Raw genomic sequence first — 19,479 nt, forward strand, 5'->3', positions numbered from 1 at the left:
CCCGTCTCGGCCTCCCAAAGTGCTGGGATTACAGGCTTGAGCCACCGCGCCCGGCCTGGTTTTTTTGTTTTTTTTTTTTTGAGACGAAGTCTCGCTCTGTCGCCCAGGCTGGAGTGCAGTGGCGCGATCTCGGCTCACTGCAAGCTCCACCTCCTGGGTTCACGCCATTCTCCTGCCTCAGCCTCCCGAGTAGCTGGGACTACAGGCGCCCACTACCACGCCTGGCTAATTTTTTTTTTTTGTATTTTTTAGTAGAGACGGGGTTTCACCGTGTTAGCCAGGTTGGTCTCGATCTCCTGACCTTGTGATCCGCCCATCTCGGCCTCCCAAAGTGCTGGGATTACAGGCGTGAGCCACCACGCCCGGCCTTTTTTTGTATTTTTTAGTAGAGACGGGGTTTCACCGTGTTAGCCAGGATGGTCTCGATCTCCTGACCTTGTGATCCGCCCGTCTCGGCCTCCCAAAGTGCTGGGATTACAGGCTTGAGCCACCGCGCCCGGCCACAAAGACCCTTGTTAAGCATCCAGATCATGCAGATTAAAGCCACGGGAGGCATCAGCCAGAGCCAGAGCCTGGCCCCAGTACGTGCAGCACAGGCCGTGGGGCAGTCAAGGCCTCAGAGCCAGGCCCACGGGCTACAAGCTGGGGAGCACGGGGGCAGTTTCCTTTCAGATTAAACACGTGCCACCCGGGACCTGGGATCCCACACCGTGGTGCATAGAAGGGACAAAACGCAAGGCCGGGACCTGGCAGCTCAGGGCATTGCCCGGGGCCCAGCTTCCCTTGGAGGGGCCCTGCTGGCTGCCCCAGCCTTTGAGCAGCTCCTGTATGCACATCTGGGAGGGGAGGAAGGGGAGAGGGTGTGTGCTCAGGGCATCTGCGGAGGTGAAGCCAGGGAGGTTACCAAGGAACGAGCACAGGAGGGAACTGGGGGACCACACACGGGGGGCAGAGCAGGGGACTTAGCAGACGGGACTGACCGCAGAAGGGCCAGGGCTTGGGGACAGCACTGTGGGGCCGGACCCTGGCTTGGGGCGGGCCAGTCCAGTGCTGACAGCCTTTCTGCCACTCATGGCCCCTGAGCCTGCACGTCCTCGTCCTCGTGTGCGCAACAGGGCTGCTGCTGCTGCTGTCTGTCCCAAGAGGGGAATGTATGTGCTCATTCCCCGCCCGGCAGGAGATCTGGGCCCGCTCACTTCTTGGCAGGGACTAGAAGGAGGGAAGGGCCCGCACCAGGCTGAGGTGTCCTGATTTTCTTCTTTTTTTTTTTTTTTGAGATGGAGTTTCACTCTTGTTGCCCAGCTGGAGTGCAGTGGCGTGATCTCAGCTCACTGCAACCTCTGCCTCCCGAATTCAAGTGATTCTCCTACCTCAGCCTCCCGAGTAGCTGGGATTACAGATGCCTGCCACCATGGCCGGCTAATTTTTGTATTTTTAGTAGAAACAGGGTTTTGCCATGTTGGCCAGGCTGGTCTTGAACTCCTGGCCTCAAGATCTGCCTGCCTCGGCCTCCCAAAGCCCTGGGATTATAGGCGTGAGCCACCATGCCTGGCGGACCTGCTCTTTTAGGAAAAGCACAAGGGCGTGCACCCACCACGGAGGGAGAAAGCGGAGGCTGGAGCAGAGCCTTGCAGGCCACCCGTTGTGGGGTCCTTATTGTCACTGGCCCACAGACAGGAAAGGAAAAGCAGATCCCTGTTGAGGCAGGGGCAGTGGGATGGACGATGGTTTCCCCTTTCAAAACTCCCTTTCATGTTGCTTTAATAATGGGTTGTTTCAAACGGTGCTTTAACCATAAATAGAAATCAAGTAAGTGAGGGAGCGAGGGCCACATGGTGGCTGAGCCTGCGCAGAGGCAGACAGTGGGGGTCCCAGCCAACAGATTGCAAACCACAGGCCTTGGAGGGTCCAGGAGGTGAGTGAGACCAAGACCAGACCTGGGGTCCTTAAGGCCCCTCCCGGGCAGGCAGCCCCAAACCCACGCCTGTCCCCTCTTTCAAGGCCCCTCCCGGGCAGGCAGCCTCCCCAAACCCGCATCTGTCCCTCTCGCATGGCCCTCCAGGTCTTGCCACAGCCACAGGCCCCCGGGAGCTCCCTCGGGCCCAGGAATCTGTTGAAGTCACAGTTGAGTTTCATTATTCCCGAGGCTGGAGGCTTCTAGACACACAGGAGGGAGGGTGGACAAACACACCCAGGCACTGCGGGGTCCAGGACTCCCCTGCCTGAGGCCGCTCCCGGACCGGTGGGGCTCACAGATGGGCATGGCCCGAGCCCCCTTCCTGCTTTTGGGGGTGGAGCTGTGGCACCCAGACCCAGCCTTGTTCTTGACTCTTCCTGGGCCCGTTTTAGCCGCCCATCCACAGGCAAAGGAAACCACAGGGGGTGGCTGAGGCGGCCGCTGTCCCTCTTTAGCCTGAACCTGAGGAAGGAGAAGCAGCCCCAGCTATATATACCCACAGAAAAATAGTGTGCAGATTGGAGCCTGGTAAACAGCCGGCAGCCAAACCCTGCCGGCCCGTCAGAGGGAGCCTGAAATACTCCCTGTAATTATGCTATTAAAACACACCCGAAAAATTGATCCACCCCACTCAGCAAAGGCTCCTGAGACAACGGCGGGGAATCGGGTGGCCACGCACGTCGGCCTAAGGGGCCCTGGCAGTGCCCGGCAGGACAGCCATCCACTGCACGCTTCAGCGCTGGCACCCGAGACGGTCAGCGTCCCCATGGGCCCGGCACCAGAAGCTGCCCAGATCCTCACCCGCACACAGGAAGGGTCCCTGCAACCCAGCGTCCACCATGGAGAAACATGAACGTGAGCAAAAATACGGCCTGCGGTGGGTGTGTGACTCCACACAGAAGGGTGTGAGGCTCGTGCGCCATCCCACACACTGGGAACCACCCACACACTCAGGCATCCAGCAGCCGCTGAGGCACAAGGCTGTGCCCCAAGGAAGGCACCGGGGGAAGCGGCCGTTCCAGCTGGGAGAGAAACCCAGAGAGCAGGGGCAGGTGGGGTGCATGGTGCATCCACCAGAGGCCTCCTGCTGGGAACAAGGGAGGACAGAGGTTCAAAGGGTTAAAAAGGGAATGTAATCTGATTTACGCCTTCATTTTTTTTTTTTTTTTTTTTTTTTTTTTTTGAGACAGAGGCTCACTCTGTCCCCCAGGCTGGAGTGCAGTGGCACAATCTCAGCTTGCTGCAACCTCCACCTTCTGGGTTCCAGCGATTCTCCTGTCTCAGCCTCCTAAGTAGCTGGGATTACAGGTGCGCGCCACCATGCCCAGCTAATTTTTATATTTTTAGCTGAGATGGATTTTGCCATGTTGGTCAGGCTGCTCTTGAACTCCTGACCTCAGGTGATCCACCTGCCTCGGCCTCCCAAAGTGCTGGGATTACAGGTGTGAGCCACCGCGCCTGGCAAGGGACCCTGTTTTGGGTGGCGTTCGGGGGGGGGCCCCATTTTCCTGGCACTTTTCTTTCCCTGCCTGTGCTCAGCACTGCGCTTCGTGAACAAACAGCAACAGTGCATCCAGAACAGTGCGGGGCCCACAGCCTCCTTTCCTGACTAGCTTGGGAGGGAGAGCAGGGAGCTCCAGCCACACCCCCCACACCCACCTCCACTGGCCCTGAACCAGAACTCGGACTTCTGGCCGCTGCCCAGAGCTCTGTCCCACAGGACCTGCGTGAGAGGATACATGAATGAATCTGAGTGGTTGGGAATCTGCAGTGGGGTGGGCCGGGCTGCAGACGCCCCTGGGGACACGCTGCGTGTGCAGCTTGAGGGAGGCCGACGGCCCCACAGGTCCCAAGGAGCCTCTGTGCTCCTGGGAACTGCGCTGTGTGCCCCGGGACCAGGTGGTGAGCGGCTCCTTCCCCTCAGCTTCATGGAGGCCCGACGGACCCCTGGCCACTGCGGCCACCGCGGCACGCAGCGCAGCTGGGAAAGCCCACGTTCCGGGTCTCCTGGTCCATGACTGTGCGAGAAATTCTGAGCCTTCCAGTGGGGAGAGCTGTCCCACCCCTGCTCCCACCCAGCCTAGGTGTGAGATCCAAAGCCCGAGAGACCTGAGACTTGGAAGCGGCTGTGAAGCTTTTACGGTGTCACTTACAGGGGAGGAAACCCAGACCCAGAGAAGTGGCTGAGGGCCCTGCACATTCAGAGCAAGACAGAGTCTGCTGCTGCCCACGAGCCACCACCAGGTCGGCCACACCTCCACCTGCCCCCGTCCTCCCAGTGACCCTGTACCCCAAGTCCTCTTCAGATGCCTCTGCCAGCAGGTGTGGGACTCAACTGCCAAGGAGCGGAGAAGCCTTCGCCCCGGGCCTGTCCCTTCCCACCAGTGTGATCTTGGGTGTGTGAATTCACTTCCCTCACCCCAGAGTCCTCATCCAAAAAGTAGGCTCAACAGCCGCACCCTGAGGCCGACGGGGGAGCTCAAGGTCAAGAGCAGGACAGAAGGCAGATGTGGAGGATGTGGGCGGGGTTGGGGGAAGGGGGGTCCCGTCTCACAGTCACCGGGAGACTCAGGCCTCTAGGCAGACTAAGGCAGAGCGGGGCAGGGGCTGGCTGGGAACAGCTTGCCTTTCAGAAGAACACAGGACAGACACCCAGCAAGGGTTCGTCCATGCCAGATGTGTGTGTGGGACGCGGTGCTGGCTTCTAAACTGCTCTGTGAGCTAGGATTCTCTACCACAAGGAAGGGCAAACTTGCTTCTGGAACCAGAAGAAAAAGCATATATAAACAAAAGCAAAAGTCTAATTGTCAGCTGGGTGCCGTGGCTCATGCCTGTAACCCCAGCGCTTTCGGAGGCTGAGGCGGGCAGATCACTTAAGGTCAGGAGTTCAAGGCCAGCCTGGCCAATGTGGTGAAACCCCATCTCTACTAAAAATCCAAAAATTAGGTATGGTGGTACACACCTGTAATCCCAGCTACTCAGGAGGCTGAAGCAGGAGGATGGCTTGAGCCCTGCAGGCTGAAGTTGCAGTGAGCCAAAATCATGCCACTACACTCCAGCCTGGGCAACAGAGTGAGCCTCTGTCTTGAAGAAGAAGGAAAAAAAAAAAAAAAAAAAAGTCTGATTGTTTATTTCTAAAATAGCTAAAGAGAAGGCTAACATTTTGTTGAATTGAAAAGGGGATTTCTGAGGCCAGAGAGGCCAGGAATGGCTTCCTGCGAGATGCGGCTCTCACAGGACCCTGGAGACCGCGGTGGCCCCATCTCAGGAGTGGGCTGCAGAGGGCAGATTAGGCCGGCAAGGCCTAATAAGACCCACGGTGGTTCCCCTTCATCTTTGAGCGCTGAAAGCAAACGCACTGCAGAGTCAGCACAGGAGAGACACCGCCCAGGAAGCCGCCTTGGGGCCAGGATCAGAGACTGTGCACCCCCACCCGCCCCCAGAGGACACTTCCTCTCTGTGGGACCCTGGCAGCTGGGGCTGGAGCTCCCTGTGTCCTGGGCATCAGTGACCCACTGTGGGACGGTCACCCGCTGTGACCCATCCTCAGCTCCTGGGCAGTCCCCGGCCCCTTCCCCAAACGCGCACACATGTGCACACTCACACCTGCAGCCCTCGGTGCAGTCAGCCAGGCCCCACGCCCTCCCGCTGACTCATCCAGCCTCCAGGCCCAGCATGGAGACACAGCGTGCCCCTCTGCCATGCCAGGGAACTGATGATCAGAAGGGGCCCCCAAGCTACAGAGAAAAGCAGCCCTCACCCTACTCTGCCACGGCCATGCTGTTCCCAGCACCCTCGGATGGGACAGGCCAGGGTTCTGTGCAGGTCCTGAGACCCCAGCACAGGCCTCCGAGGGATGACTCGGCCGTGCTGGGCTTGGCGGCTCTTCACTGCTGAGTGACTGTGAGCCAAGTGCCTGCTGTTCCCCAGGCCTCTATGTTCTCATCCCAGAGGCAGAACGAGACCCCTTCTTGGCTGCCTCCCAGGGGTGGTGAGACTCTGATGGTGACAATGGTCTGAAAAAGGAGGAAGCATCCCCCATGCTAACTGGTGACACTTCTCAGTGACAATCAGCCTGAAGGAGGCGACGCCCAGCTTGCCGGCCGTGGGTGTGCCCCTAGGCTGTGCCACGAGGCACCCTGAAAAGCAGAAGCCATATTGTCAGCCCACGTGGGTGTCCCACAGTCCGTGACACAGTGGCTCCTCTCTCACCACCTGGCTTTCCGCAGCCCTGTCTAGATTTCCCGCAGACAGAAGCAGAGGGGCAGTCCTGTTCTACCAGAATCACAAATGTCCTGCCTTTTGTTTTGTTTTGAGACAGGGTCTGTCACCCAGGCTGGAGTGCAGTGACGCAATCATGGCTCACTGTACCTCCACCTTCTCGACTCAAACGATCCTCCCACCTTGGCCTCCTGAGTAGCTGGGACTACAGGTGTACCACCAACACGCCCAGTTAATTTTTAAATATTTTTCGTAGAGATGGGGATCTCTACATCGCCCAGGCTGCTCTCGAATGGCTAGGCTCAAGCAATCCTCCCACCTTGGCCTCCTGACACTCTGAGATTACAGACGTGAGCCATTGCACCTGGCCCTGCCCTGACATCTCTCTAGAAGAGATGGGCCCGGATCCCCCAAGGCTCCAGGAACAGGTGAGACTGCTGAAGGAGGCCTCTGCTCCCTGTGGGCGGGGGCAGCTCCCTGCTGGATTTTTGGGTAATGATCTTGCACTGGAGTGGGAGGGCGTGGGGGCCTGGGCACCCCAGGATGACTCAAACCCTCACCAGGCACTGTCTGAGCCAGCACAGGCACACACTGACTAATGCCTTCTGAAGGCCTCATTCATTTCCAAAACACCGTAGAACTAACTGCTTCCAGCCAAAGCTCACCAAAGAGGGAGGGGGCACTCCAAAGACAGCAAAGCCAGTGTCCCACCTCCGGCCAGGCCAGCAGAACCTGCACATTGCCAGTCCGTCTGGTGCTGCCCACACCCCAGGGCCAGAGAGCCTGACTCAGGAGTCCCAGCCAGCAGGCAGGCAGGGCTCTTGGCCAGCTCCACATCCACCTCCCCCAGGCACTTGAGAGAAAACACTGAGGCCCAGGTCCCACGCCCCATCCCCAGACACAGAATCACTGTGGGGTATGGCCTGGGCTTCAGCACTTTTCAAATTAATAGACTTCATTTGGGGCCAGTTTTAGGTTTACAGAAAGTACCTTATAGAGTCAGTCATCATTATTCTTTAAAAGTTTCACAGGAGACTGTGACACGTGGCCTGGGGTGAGCACCCCTGGGCTACCTCCCCATCCTCCCCAAGGAGGCCAAAAGCAAGAACTGTGATCCCTCCCCCAGATCCCCCACGAGGATAGCAATCGAGAAGGCAGAACCCAGGCCCCCTAACCAGTGCCCAGAGTGCAGCAAACCACATCTGCCACAGAGTCTGCTCAACACCTGTTTAGGTACAGCCCATGAACTAAGGATGGCTTTTACATTTTTTACTGGCTGGAAAAATACCAGATGATGATGTTGTGACATAAAAATATTTACCATCTGGTCTTTTAAAGAAAAACATTGACAACTCTGCCCAAGGAGCAGTCGCCGTCTGAAGGGGGCATTCCCTGCAGGAAGGACCCCCACTCTCAGACACAAGAGGAAATGGAACCATCGGTGTGAACGGGAGGTTTCACAAGCTTTCCTGTTTCCCTCTCCAAGGCCTGTCAGCTCCAGACTCTGCCTCTGTGCCCAGCTGTCCTGCTTGTTTTTAAGGCACAGGAAGGAACACAGCCGGGCCCTGTTTACGGCTTCTGACCCCACACTGGGAGCAGGTCCCAGGCTGCCCAGTTCACACAGGGCTGACCGCACTGAAGAGAGTCGCTCAAAACCTCTTCTCTCCAGGCTCAATGGTTTTCATTGATTCCTGTCTAGAAAATCGTCCCCAAGTTTCACCACCTTTCCGTGCGACCGATCAAAACATAGTCTGTCCGGGAGCCTCACGCAGGCGGCCCTAGATCCCCAACGCTAGCGCTGGGCGAGCTCCCACCTGGAGCCCGGCAAGGGCTCTGGAAGGGCTTTTAGAATCAAAACGCCCCACCTGCCGGGTCCATGGCGGACTCCCAGTGCAAACCATCCCACTTGTCCGTGGGTTAATTTCATCTGACTGCTTCCCAGCTCAGTCACACGTCGGGAGCCCCGGGCAGAGGGCGCGGGCCCTGAGTCCCGGGTAGGCCAGGGTCGGGGAAGGGGTGGGGTGCCAGGCCGTGGAGCACCAGGCTCCCGGGTGTGCTTCGCGAAAGGGAAACCACTGCCCGGCAAGCAGGGAACACAGATGCCAGGACTGGGGACCCCTGCTCCGCCCTGACACCAGGCCGCAGCCTCCGGGGGTGTCCACTCCCCCAGACCAGGGCAGAGGCCGGACCCCGCCCCTGCGAGACTGAGCCCAGTAGGGCAAGGGAGGACCAGGGAGGAACCCACACTATTTTTTTCCAAAGTGTGGGACCGCCTCAGTCCGGCAGAGGGGGGTGCAGTGGTGAACGGGGCTGGGCCCTGGGCACGGACGTTCGTTGGGCTCGGGAAGCTCCAAATTAAACAGCTCCAGGCAGGAAGCCCGCCTTCTCCCAGCCTGTCAGGAAGTCCTGATGCAACTTTGCGCTTTTTTTTTTTTAAACACGAAAGAGAAAAAGAGATTCGTGCTCCCCCCACCACCGCTCCGGCCCTTCCCACCGGGGCAAACACCGCCTCGCCCGGCGGCCCCCTCTCCGCAGCGCCCCGGCGGAGACGCCAGCCGCGCTATCCCGGGCGCTCGCTCGGCCTCCCCCGTGGGCACGCGGTGCCGTCTCCCCCACCCGCCGCCGCCCTTCCAGCCCGGCCCTGGGACCGGAGCCCCGCCGCCGCCTGCCGCGCTCATGCTTCAGGAATGCGGGCGCCCGGGTCGCGCGTCCCTGGGAATCTCCGCGCCCGCCCGCAGCCCTCGCCCCGGCCGGCGTCGTCCGGTGTCCAGGCCGTGGGGAGCCGAGACGCAGCCCCCTCCCACCGTCCCCCGGTGCCCGCCCCCACTCACCCGCCAGCAGCGCGCAGGGCAGCAGCAGCCAGTACAGGACCGCGCCGAGCACGTGCGGTTCCATGGCTGGAGGGCCCAGGGCCCGGCCCGGACCGTGCGGACGCCGCGGCGCTATGGGGCGGTGTGGGGGCCCCGGGACCGGCGCGCCATGGCTGACCCGCGGGGACCCGCGCGCCGCCTTCTCCTCTTCCTCGTCCTCCTCCTCCTCGGGCCGCCCGGCCGGTGCCGACGTCCCGGGCCCTCGCTCGCTCAGGCGTCCGCCCTGCCCCTCGGCGGAGCGCAGCGCTCGGCTCACTGGGGCCGAGCTGGGCCGGACGGCGGCTCCCGCCCTCCCCGCCCCGCGGGCCTTTATAAGCTCGGCCCCCGCCCGCCCTCCCCGGCGTGCCCGCCTCCGCGCTTCCCCGACGGCCAGGCGCGCCCAGGCACCCCCTCCGCCGTCCCGCGCGGCCCGTCCCCCCTCCGGCCTGCCCTAGTGCGTGGGGCCTGGAGACCCCCGACCCGCGCTGGCCCGGAGCGGACCCCTCCCCTCCCGCAGCCTTGGCCCCCGGCTCCGAGCGTGCGCGGCGGTGGGCAGGGGCGCTTCTCGCCGGGCAGGCCGGGGCCGGGGCCCGGGCTCTACATAAGGGGTCCCGGGGCCTCTGGCTCCCCCAGGCAGCGCCCCACGCGCAACTGCACCCCGCGTGCCCCGGCGACTTTCGCTTTGCGCCCCGAGGCGCGAGCACGCAGCGCCCCCTGGGGACCGTGGGGAGGCTCGGAGCTCCCGCGGCGGCCGGGCCTCGTGGTCCCGGAGGGAGCACGCGGGATGCTCGCGTCCCAGCAGTGCCGCGATCCGCATTGGTCTGAAGGGGGCTCCGGGGCCGCTCCCAGCCAGGCCCGCCGCCGCGCGCGGCTTTGCCCGGGTCGCTCTGGCGTGAGACGGTGAGAGTGAGAGCCACGGCCTGTGCACCTGCTGCCGCGGCGCCCTGCCACAGAGAGGTGGGGTCTGAGTCCAGGGTGTTCGGGACCCTCACCCAGGCCACCTCAGTTTGACCTTCGTCTGCCCTTGATGTGGGCACAGAAAGGAAGAGGGGGAAGGGCTCTACACAACTGGGCTCCGTCCATGGCTCCCAGACTCAGCTGCGTAAGGGAGTGAGTAAGGCTGGGGGGACTGTGGCCACTGAGCCTCAAGGCACTGGCAACTCATGAAAGCCCAACACAAGCCCACACTCTCCAGCTCAAAAAGAAAAAAAAAAAAAAGGTAGCAGGGCAGTGGCCCAGGCCTGTAATCCCAGCACTTTGGAGGGCTGAGGCAAAGGGTAGGGTAGGGGGGGATCACTTGAGATTGGGAGTTGGAGACCAGCCTGGCCAACACGGTGAAACCCTGTCTCTACTAAAAATACAAAAATTAGCCAGGCTTTGTGGCGCACACCTGTAATCCCAGCTATTCAGGAGGCTGAGGCAGGAAAATCGCTTGAACCTGGGAGATGGAGGTTGCGGTGAGCCAAGATCATGCTGCTGCACTCCAGCCTGAGTGACAAGAGCGAAACTCCATTAAAAAAGAAAAAAGAAAAAAAAAAAAAACCAGAAATGGAGATTTTCATGGGAAGTCTACTGTTTAAAGACTGATTTAGGCCAGGCGTGGTGGCTCACGCCTGTAATCCCCACACTTTGGGAGGCTGAGGTGGGTGGATCACGAGGTCAGGAGATCGAGACCATCCTGGCCAACACAATGAAACCCCGTCTCTACTAAAAATACAAAAATTAGCCGGGCGTGGGGGCAGGCGCCTGTAGTCCCAGCTACTCAGGAGGCTGGGTCAGGAGAATGGTGTGAACCCAGCAGGCGGAGCTTGCAGTGAGCCGAGACTCTCTCTCAAAGAAGGCTGATTTACTTTCTCTCCAAGTCTCACCTTCTGCTCAGGCTTTGAAAAGTTGCTGCAGAGGTGGGGAAGTCTGGGAGCTTGCCCTGCAGATGGACTTGCAAAGGTGGAGGATGTCCTAGAACTGTTAAAGTAGCAAAAGTAGAAAAAACTCTCCCCCCACAGTTGCCTGTCAAAGGACAGTGTGTCTGGCAGTGGAGGGCTACACAGCAGGTTAAAAAGAGAATCCGGCTGTGTGTTTTGTATCGAGGTGGAGCAATTGCTAAGATACAGTGTTACCGTGTAGCAGCAGTTAGAGAGAATCCTGCAATGGCTCTGTTATCAAGGAGGAACAATTGTTAAGTTACAGTGTTACAATTGGGAAAAGCAATCAGGTACACTGAGGTCCATGCTTACCCACTTGGGGTGGGAGGGAGACCTGGTCTTCACCTATACCCTTTGGTGCTGTTTTAATATTTTGCTTCATACATAATTCACTTATTCACAAAACAAAATTGGGAAAATGGAGACAAAGACACTGAAAAAGATCTCTGCTTGCCAGCCAGGGAGAGGTGGGGTGGGCAGGGGTGGGGGAGCCTGCCTGTGCCCAGTCCACTGCCGGTCCAGGAATTTGGACCGTGTTCAAACTCAATTCCTGTTGCAGAAGAGGATGCTGAGGGCCAAATCGGGATAACCATTTGCCAAAGGAATAGACCAGCCTTTGCACCCAGCTTTCCAGATTCCAAGTCCAAAGTCACTCCTGTCCCACTGCCCCACAGCTGGGAGCCCTTTCTCAACTTGTTGTTGCTTTTTTATTTTTGTCGCTGTTTAAAACAGTGATTTATTTTTTATTTTATTGTATTTTCTTGAGACAAAGTCTTCCACTGTTGTCCAGGCTGGAGTGCAGTGGAGCAATCTCGGCTCACTGCATCCTCTGCCTTGTGAGTTCAAGAGATTCTCCTGCCTCAACCTCCCAAGTAGCTGGGATTACAGGCATGTGCCACCACACCTGGCCAACTTTTGTATTTTTAGTAGAGATGGGGTTTCAAAATCTTGGCCAGGTCTTGAACTCCTGAACTCAAATGATCCGCCCACCTCGACCTCCCAAACTGCTGGGATTACAGGTGTGAGCCACCACGCCTGGCCAGTGATTTACTCTTGGGAGAGCAACAATGGTCAGGTCCCCTTGGGAGAGAGGAAAAGCCAGGGCAAGAGGGGTCAGAGGGACTTTAGGCTTTATCACGCAGGTTGTAACTTTTTCCCCAATGATAATATAATCATCACTACTTGACTATACTTAAAATTTAATTTCAGGCTGGGTGCGGTGGCTCACGCCTGTAATCCCAACACTCTGGGGGGCTGAGGCAGGAGGATGTCTTGTGGTCGGGAGTTGGAGACCAGCCTGGACAACACAGCAAGACCCCATCTCTACAAAAAATAAAAATTAGCCAGGCATGCCAGCCAGGCACTGTGGCTCATGCCTGTAATCCCAGCATTTTGGGAGGCTAAGGTGGGTAGATCGCGAGGTTAGGAGTTCGAGACCACCCTGGCCAACATGGTGAAACCCTCTCTACTAAAAATACAAAAAGTAGCCAGGCGTGGCAGCAGACACCTGTAATCCCAGCTACTCAGGAGGCTGAGGCAGGAGAATTGCTTGAACCCAGGAGGCAGAGGTTGCAGTGAGCCAAGGCCGCGCCATTGCACTCCAACCTGGGTGACAGAGTGAGACTCTGTCTCAAAAAAAAAAAAAAAATTAGCCAGACGTGGTGGTGCCTCCCTGTGGTCCCAGCTACTTATGAGGCTGAGGTAGGAGGATCTCTAGAGCCCAAGAGGTGGCGGCTGCAGTGCGTAGTGATGATGCCACTGCACTCCGGCCTGGGCAACAGAGCAAGACTCTGTCTCAAAAATAAATAAATAAATAATAATGTTAAGAGGAAACAACTCCAGAGTCTGTTAATGCAGTGTAGAAACGAAATGTGGTCTGTTCATACAATCTGATATTATTTGTCCATAAAAAGAAATGAAACTCTGATGTGTGCGCTACAAGGGGATGAACTTCTCTGTGTGTGTGTGAGACAGGGGCCTGCTCTGTCACCCAAGCTACCAGGCTAGAGTGCAGTGGTACAATCATGGCTCACTGTAATCTGGAACTCTCAGGCTCAAGGAAGCCTCCCACCTCAGCCTCCCAAGTAACTGGAACTACAGGCATGCACCGCCACACCCTGCTAATTTTTTTTTCCCATAGAGATGGGGTCTTGCTATGTTGCCCAGTCTGGTCTCAAACTCCCAGACTCAAGCGATCCTCCTGCCTTGGCCTCCCAAGGTGCTGGATCACAGGTGTGAGCCACCACGCCAGCATGGGGCTGGACCTCGAGCACAGGATGTGGACGGAAGAGAGCCAGGCACAGAGGGAAGGCACCGTGTAGCTCTGTGTATGTGAAATGTCTATGGAGCCAGAGAGCAGAAGGTAGTTACCAGGCCAGAGGGGGAAGTGGACAGCTATTGTTTAATGGTGGCAGAGTTTCTCTTTGGGGTGATGAAAAGGTTCTGGAAATAGTAGTGGTTATACAACATTGTAAACATGCTTAATGCCTCTAACTTGGACACTTAAAAATGATTTAAAAGGTACATTTATATTATATATTTTTACCATGATAGACAATTTTAAGAAATATGTACATGGTTAAAACAATTTTCAGGCTGGGTGCAGTGGCTTGTGCCTGTAATCCCAGCACTTTGGGAGGCCAAAGTGGGAGGATCACCTGAGGTCACAAGTTCGAGACCAGCCTGGCCAACATGGCAAAACCCCGTCTCAGCTAAAACTACAAAATTAGCTGTGCGTGGTGGTGCATGCCAGTAATCCCAGCTACTCGGGAGGCTGAGGCAGGAGAATCGCTTGAACCCAGGAGGCAGAGGTTGCAGTGAGTCGAGACTGTGCCATTGCACTCCAGCCTGGGCAATGAGAGTGAAGCTCCATCTCAAAAACAAACACAAACACAAACAAACAACAATTTTCAAGCAGTCGACTCTACACCTCCCTTGCAGCCAGGATCCCTCCCCAGAGGCAACCACAGTCTCTGTGTCTTCCGCATGTTGCTTTCCTGACTCCTTGTCAGGGACTGTGAGATTCGGGGACTTCTTGTTTTATATCCCTGAGTGAATTTCCATTGGGTTCCCCAGCCTCCCTTTCCTGGAAACCAAGAACAGGAACTGATCAGCAGGGCACAAGCACCTGCCTGCTCCTGCTGAGGGTCCTGGGTTCCTCTTAAGGGGCTGGTCCCAGCTGGGCACCGAGCTGGGGGCTCTGCAGACCAAACAGGCAAAAGGCCATTTATTTGCAGGCAGCAGACAGGTTCCCACTGCCTGTGCATCTGATTCCCCGCCCCACCCCCATTCTTTCACAGCCAAAGCCGAGGGAGGAAGCCTGCGGTCACTGCTGTCACTGCCTACCTCTGCAGGAGCCAGGCCTGGTCCTCAGGGAAGCTCTGACACTGGGCAGCGTGTGCCCGAGCCATGCCCCTCACTGCCTTGAGGTCTTGGACAAGCTATAGAGCCCCAGGAGCATCAACCCCCTCGTCGCCTGTAAAGCGAGGGTCCTGCCTGCTGCTGCTCGGAGGCGGGTCGAGTGAGACGCCCGCGTGGAACACGCCCGAGAAACAGCATGTGCTCTCCTGCCTTTGGGGAGGACACAAACTTCAGGTACTTAGCAGACGTCGAACACACCAGCCGTGATATGCCATGATATCCCATGGGGAAGGGAGGAGAGAGGAGGGGAAGAAAGGAGAGCAGAGGGGAGGCCTCACCCTCATCCCCCATGGCTGGCCTCAGTAACCATCCTCTCCCACCCACCTACCCGCCAGGAGCCGACTTGTGGGCCCCTGCCACCCTCCTACCTCAAGCAGGTATTCGGCTCCATCCATGCTCAGGGTGCTACCTCGCTGATGTCAGCAATGGACCTGCCTGGGCACCTGTGGCTTGAAGTCCGACCTGGAACCTGCCTGCAGCCTCAGCGGCCAGCTGAGGGTTAGAAGGTTGGCATTAGGACCCTGCAATGTGGCCAGGAACCATGTGACAAACCCCTACCAGCAGCAAAGGGGGCACTGAGGACCCCAAGGTGTGGCGAGGAAGCTTGGGTGAAGACGCCGATTCATCCCTGGCTCTCACCATCCCTACCTCGCCAGTAAAACTAGAGCCCAACTGGATGTGCTGATGGGAAGGACGGGGCCAACACTGAACTGGAGACCAAGGGCCCAGGCCCAGGAGCAGACGCTGCCCTGAGTGAAGATGAACCAAGTGCTCTCCTGCAGCCACCCATGTGGTCTCGGCCCCCCCTCCCGTGATCTCATGGAGGACGGGCAGTGCTCGGGGCTTCAGAGACAGGCACAGATGGGCTGGAACCGGGACCTGCCCCGCCCTCTAACCTCAGCCCCCAGCAGGGTCTCTGAGGAGCAGTGGTGGCTGCTTGGGCTGCTCGGGAGGGCACAGAATTGCTAACTGCTCCGGGCAGCATCGGAGATGAGCTGAGCATCACCTGGGTGAAGAGAAGGAAGTCCTGGAACCAGCCTGGCCCCCAGCTCAGTGCCTGTGGGCCCCTCTGCCCTGCTGACTCACCCGCCCCCGCTTCTGGCCCACCCAGTGGCTGGCTTTCCTGGGGCCCTGGTCAGAGCTGAAAGGAGAGCGACCGGCCCCCTGCCATCTGCCGTGTCCTGCCCACACTTCTGGGTCCAGACCCTCTGGGCCTCTTGAGGGTAGAGCAGGTGACACGTGGCCCTCGGAGTCCTGGCTTTCAGGCAGTACCCAGGACAGAGGAGGTTTTCACAGACAGCCCCTGCCTCCTCCAGCCCGAACACGTGCATTTGGCTCTGGTGACTTTGGCCCCATGCTGCTCCCACAGATGGAGGTCACAGTGAGGCACAGAGCCCTACGTGGGTGGCGTCCTCTCATGCCCTGGGGCTCTGGTTGGGAGCAACGAAGGGAGAAAGGAGGTCTGGGGGCATTCAGGCCCAAGCAAGCAGGACAGGGACCTCCTGTCTTCAGTCCCCTCTTGGCTCAGCACAGCGGCCACACCCCCTCCTCACTGCTCAGTTCCCCGGCACTGCACCGACCACACAGGGCCACGGGATCCCCAGGGCCATTGTCCTCAGTCTCACCTCCCCTTGGAATGCTGTCCCCAACCTGGCAAACCTCTCCTCCACCTTCCAGCCGTGCCCACCTCTGACCCCTTCCTGACTGCCCAGAGCTCACTTCACTCTGCTTTGACCCTCTGAGGCTCCCCTAGCATGTCCTCAGGGTGTAACCGTCTGTGGCCCTGGGGTTCCCTGGAGTTATGTCTCAGGTGACCATATCCCCAGGGCCACGAGGAGGTTCACTCCATGCCTGACAAGTGACCATGAGGTCAGTGGCCACTGCAGATGACTGAACACTCACCACAGCCACCGAGCCACAGCTCAGCGTGTCCACAGGCAGCAACGTCACGTGGGCCCTGGCCATGGCCGAGCCCTTCCCCTGCCCACTCCTGCCCCTGCCTTCTGCTCAGAGCTTCTGTGTTGCCAGGGAAGCCGAGATGCCCACGACCCACTCATGCCCAGGGCGCCATTCAGAGGGGAGCACAGCTGACCCTCCATCAATGACAGCTGGTGCGAAACGCGTCTCCTCCTCCCCTGCACAGCACGAGGCGAGTTCCTCCTGCTGCCTGGAGGACCCTCGTGTGTGACTGTGTGGTCGGCTGCACGTTGAGACGGCCAGCTCCAGGGTTCCTGGGTTCCTGTCCATCCTGCCTCACTCCCCCTGTCCTCACTCCGCTCTGCCCTTGCCCACCTCCGCAGAATCCCAGCAGGAAGCCTCTGCCTCAGGCTCTGCCTTCCGGGCATTCGGGATTGAGAGAGCCCCCACCAAGAAAGCGTCTGTTGTTTCCGAGGCACTCCCAACAGCAGCTGGTCTGAGGACAGGCAGACCCCCCAGCCGGGGCCCCTGGACAGTGATAAGGCCTCCCACACCCCCAGAGGGCAGCTGTCCTGATAGACATGCTTGCCACGTGGGCCAACCACCCTCACGCCCACTGGGAACCTCCCTCTCGGGTTCCCTGGAGCGTTCTGGCCTGACCTGCTGACCTTGACCCCAAGCTGGCAGTTACTGGGGCAGAGCTCATCCCGAGGAATACTCTACACCTGCAGCAGGGCCACACCGTCCCCAGGCAGGAACGCCTCCCACCAGCAAGCCTCGAACCTGGGGTGTAAAAGCTGTGACAGTCCATGGGGGTTTCACCTTGGAAGTCTCCTGGTCCCATTACAAAAAGAAAGCAAGCAGCCCAGGCCTCTTTATATTCCCGCCCACTCCCTACACCCCCTATATTCCCATCCATTGCTACTTGAGTTGACCTTTACGAGGAGAGTCATTGACCCAGGGGCGTGAGTTATATCACCTGGAGCTTGCGTTCTACTACCTGGGGCTAGGATGATATCACCTGGAGATTGGGTTGTATTATCTGGAGGTAAGGTTTTATTTTATTTTATTTTGTTTTTTTAAATAATAAAATAAAATATCTCATGCGTTATTTTTGATATCTCGCTCCATCGCCCAGGCTGGAGTGCAGTGGTGTTATCTTGGCTCACTGCAACCTCCACCTCCCAAGTTCAAGCAATTCTCCTGCCTCGGCCTCCTGAGTAGCTGGGCAGTGCCTGCCCCCTGACCCGGCTAATTTTTGTATTTTTAGTAGAGACAGGGTTTCACTGTATTGGCCAGGCTGGTCTTGAACTCCTGGCCTCAAGCGATCTACCCGCCTCGGCCTCCCAAAGTGCTGGGATTACAGGCGCGAGCCGCTGTGCCCAGCCCACCGCCGACCCCACCCCCACTTTTTTTTTTTTTTAAATAGGCACAATCACCACTCACTGCAGCCTCAGCCTTCCGAGCAGCTGGGACTAGAGGTGCTGCTGCCTCTTCTGGCTGCTGCTTTGTTTTTTTTTTCTTTGAGAAACAGTTTTACTCTGTCCCCCAGGCTGGAACACAGTAGCATAACCTCAGCTCAGTACATCCTCCGCCTCCCAGGTTCAAGTAATCCTGCCCCTGCAGCCTCCTGAGTAGCTGGGATTACAGGTGTGTGCCTCTATGCCCAGCTATTTTTTTTTTTTTTTTTTTTGAGACGGAGTCTTGCTCTGTCACCCAGGCTGGAGTGCAGTGGCCGGATCTCTGCTCACTGCAAGCTCCGCCTCCCGGGCCCCCGCCATCCTCCTGCCTCAGCCTCCCGAGTAGCTGGGACTACAGGCGCCCACCACCTCGCCTGGCTAGTTTCTTGTATTTTTAGTAGAGATGGGGTTTCACTGTGTTAGCCAGGATGGTCTCGATCTCCTGACCTCGTGATCCGCCTGTCTCGGCCTCCCAAAGTGCTAGGATTACAGGCTTGAGCCACCGCGCCCGGCCTCTTTTTTGTATTTTTAGTAGAGACGGGTTTTTGACATGTTGGCCAGGCTGGTCTCGAACTCCTAGCCTCAAGCAATCCACCTGCCTCAGCCTCCCAAACTGCTGGGATTACAGGCGTGAGCCACCGTGCCCGACCTTCTTGTTGGGATTACAGGCGTGGGCCACAGTGCCCGGCCCTCTGCCACCATTGATAACCATCAGTGGCTTCCTGTTTCTTTTCTTTCTTTTTTCTTTTCTTTTTTTTTTTTTTTTTTTAAGAGGAAGTCTTGCTCTGTCACCCAGGCTGGAGTGCAGTGGCGCAATCTTGGCTCACTGCAACCTCCACCTCCCAGGTTCAAGCAATTCTCCTGCCTCGGCCTCCTGAGTAGCTGGAATTACAGGCACGTGCCACTATACCCGGCTAATTTTTTTGTATTTTTAGTCAAGATGGGGTTTCACCGTGTTGGCTAGATTGGTCTCGAACTGCTGACCTCAAGGATCTGCCTGCCTCGGCCTCCCAAAGTGCTGGGATTACAGGCGCAAGCCACCGCGCCCGGCCTGGCTTTGTTTCTTGAGGGCTGCCTATGAGGCACACAGAACCCTCATCACAGCTTCCTGGGCAGGCACTACGGTCTCCTAAGTGGGACCAGGTCATGGGCCCACACCACATGTGAAGGTCCCGAGAGAAGCCAGCATCTGCCCCATCTGGAGTCCATTCACTCCCTCATCTCAACACCATGGGCCTTTGCCCAGGCCGCCCAGCATGGCCATGCTCATTCAGGCTCCTCCTCAGACACAGAAACATGAAAATAAGAAACCTAGTCTTGCAGGGTGCAGACTATGGGCTCATGCCCGCAATCCCCGCACCTTGGGAGGCTGAGGCAGGAGGATCATTTGAGGCCAGGCATTTGAGACCAGCCTGGGAAACATAGGGAGACCATGTCTCTACAAAAAAATGTTTTAGGCCAGGCGCGGTGGCTCAAGCCTGTAATCCCAGCACTTTGGGAGGCCGAGACGGGCAGATCACGAGGTCAGGAGATCAAGACCATCCTGGCTAACACAGTGAAACCCCGTATCTACTAAAAAAATACAAAAAACTAGCCGGGCGAGGTGGCGGGCGCTTGTAGTCCCAGCTACTCGGGAGGCTGAGGCAGGAGAATGGCGTAAACCCGGGAGGCGGAGCTTGCAGTGAGCTGAGATCCGGCCACTGCACTCCAGCCTGGGCGACAGAGCGAGACTC

At 58.0% G+C, this 19,479-nt stretch overlaps 1 protein-coding gene across 1 annotated transcript in view; it reads right to left on the reverse strand.

Annotated features, from left to right (window-relative positions):
• Positions 1-9,329, reverse strand: part of PIEZO1 (piezo type mechanosensitive ion channel component 1) — a 69,743-nt gene extending 60,414 nt beyond the window's left edge. The window contains exon 1 of the mRNA XM_025369732.1: positions 9,010-9,329. Within this exon, the coding sequence (XP_025225517.1) occupies positions 9,010-9,073 (64 nt within the window). The 5' untranslated portion in view covers positions 9,074-9,329. The remainder of the gene's footprint in view (positions 1-9,009) is intronic.
• Positions 9,330-19,479: the final 10,150 nt, after the last annotated feature.

The sequence above is a fragment of the Theropithecus gelada genome, chromosome 20 (assembly GCF_003255815.1).
Source record: "Theropithecus gelada isolate Dixy chromosome 20, Tgel_1.0, whole genome shotgun sequence".
Classification (NCBI taxonomy): Eukaryota; Metazoa; Chordata; class Mammalia; order Primates; family Cercopithecidae; genus Theropithecus; species Theropithecus gelada.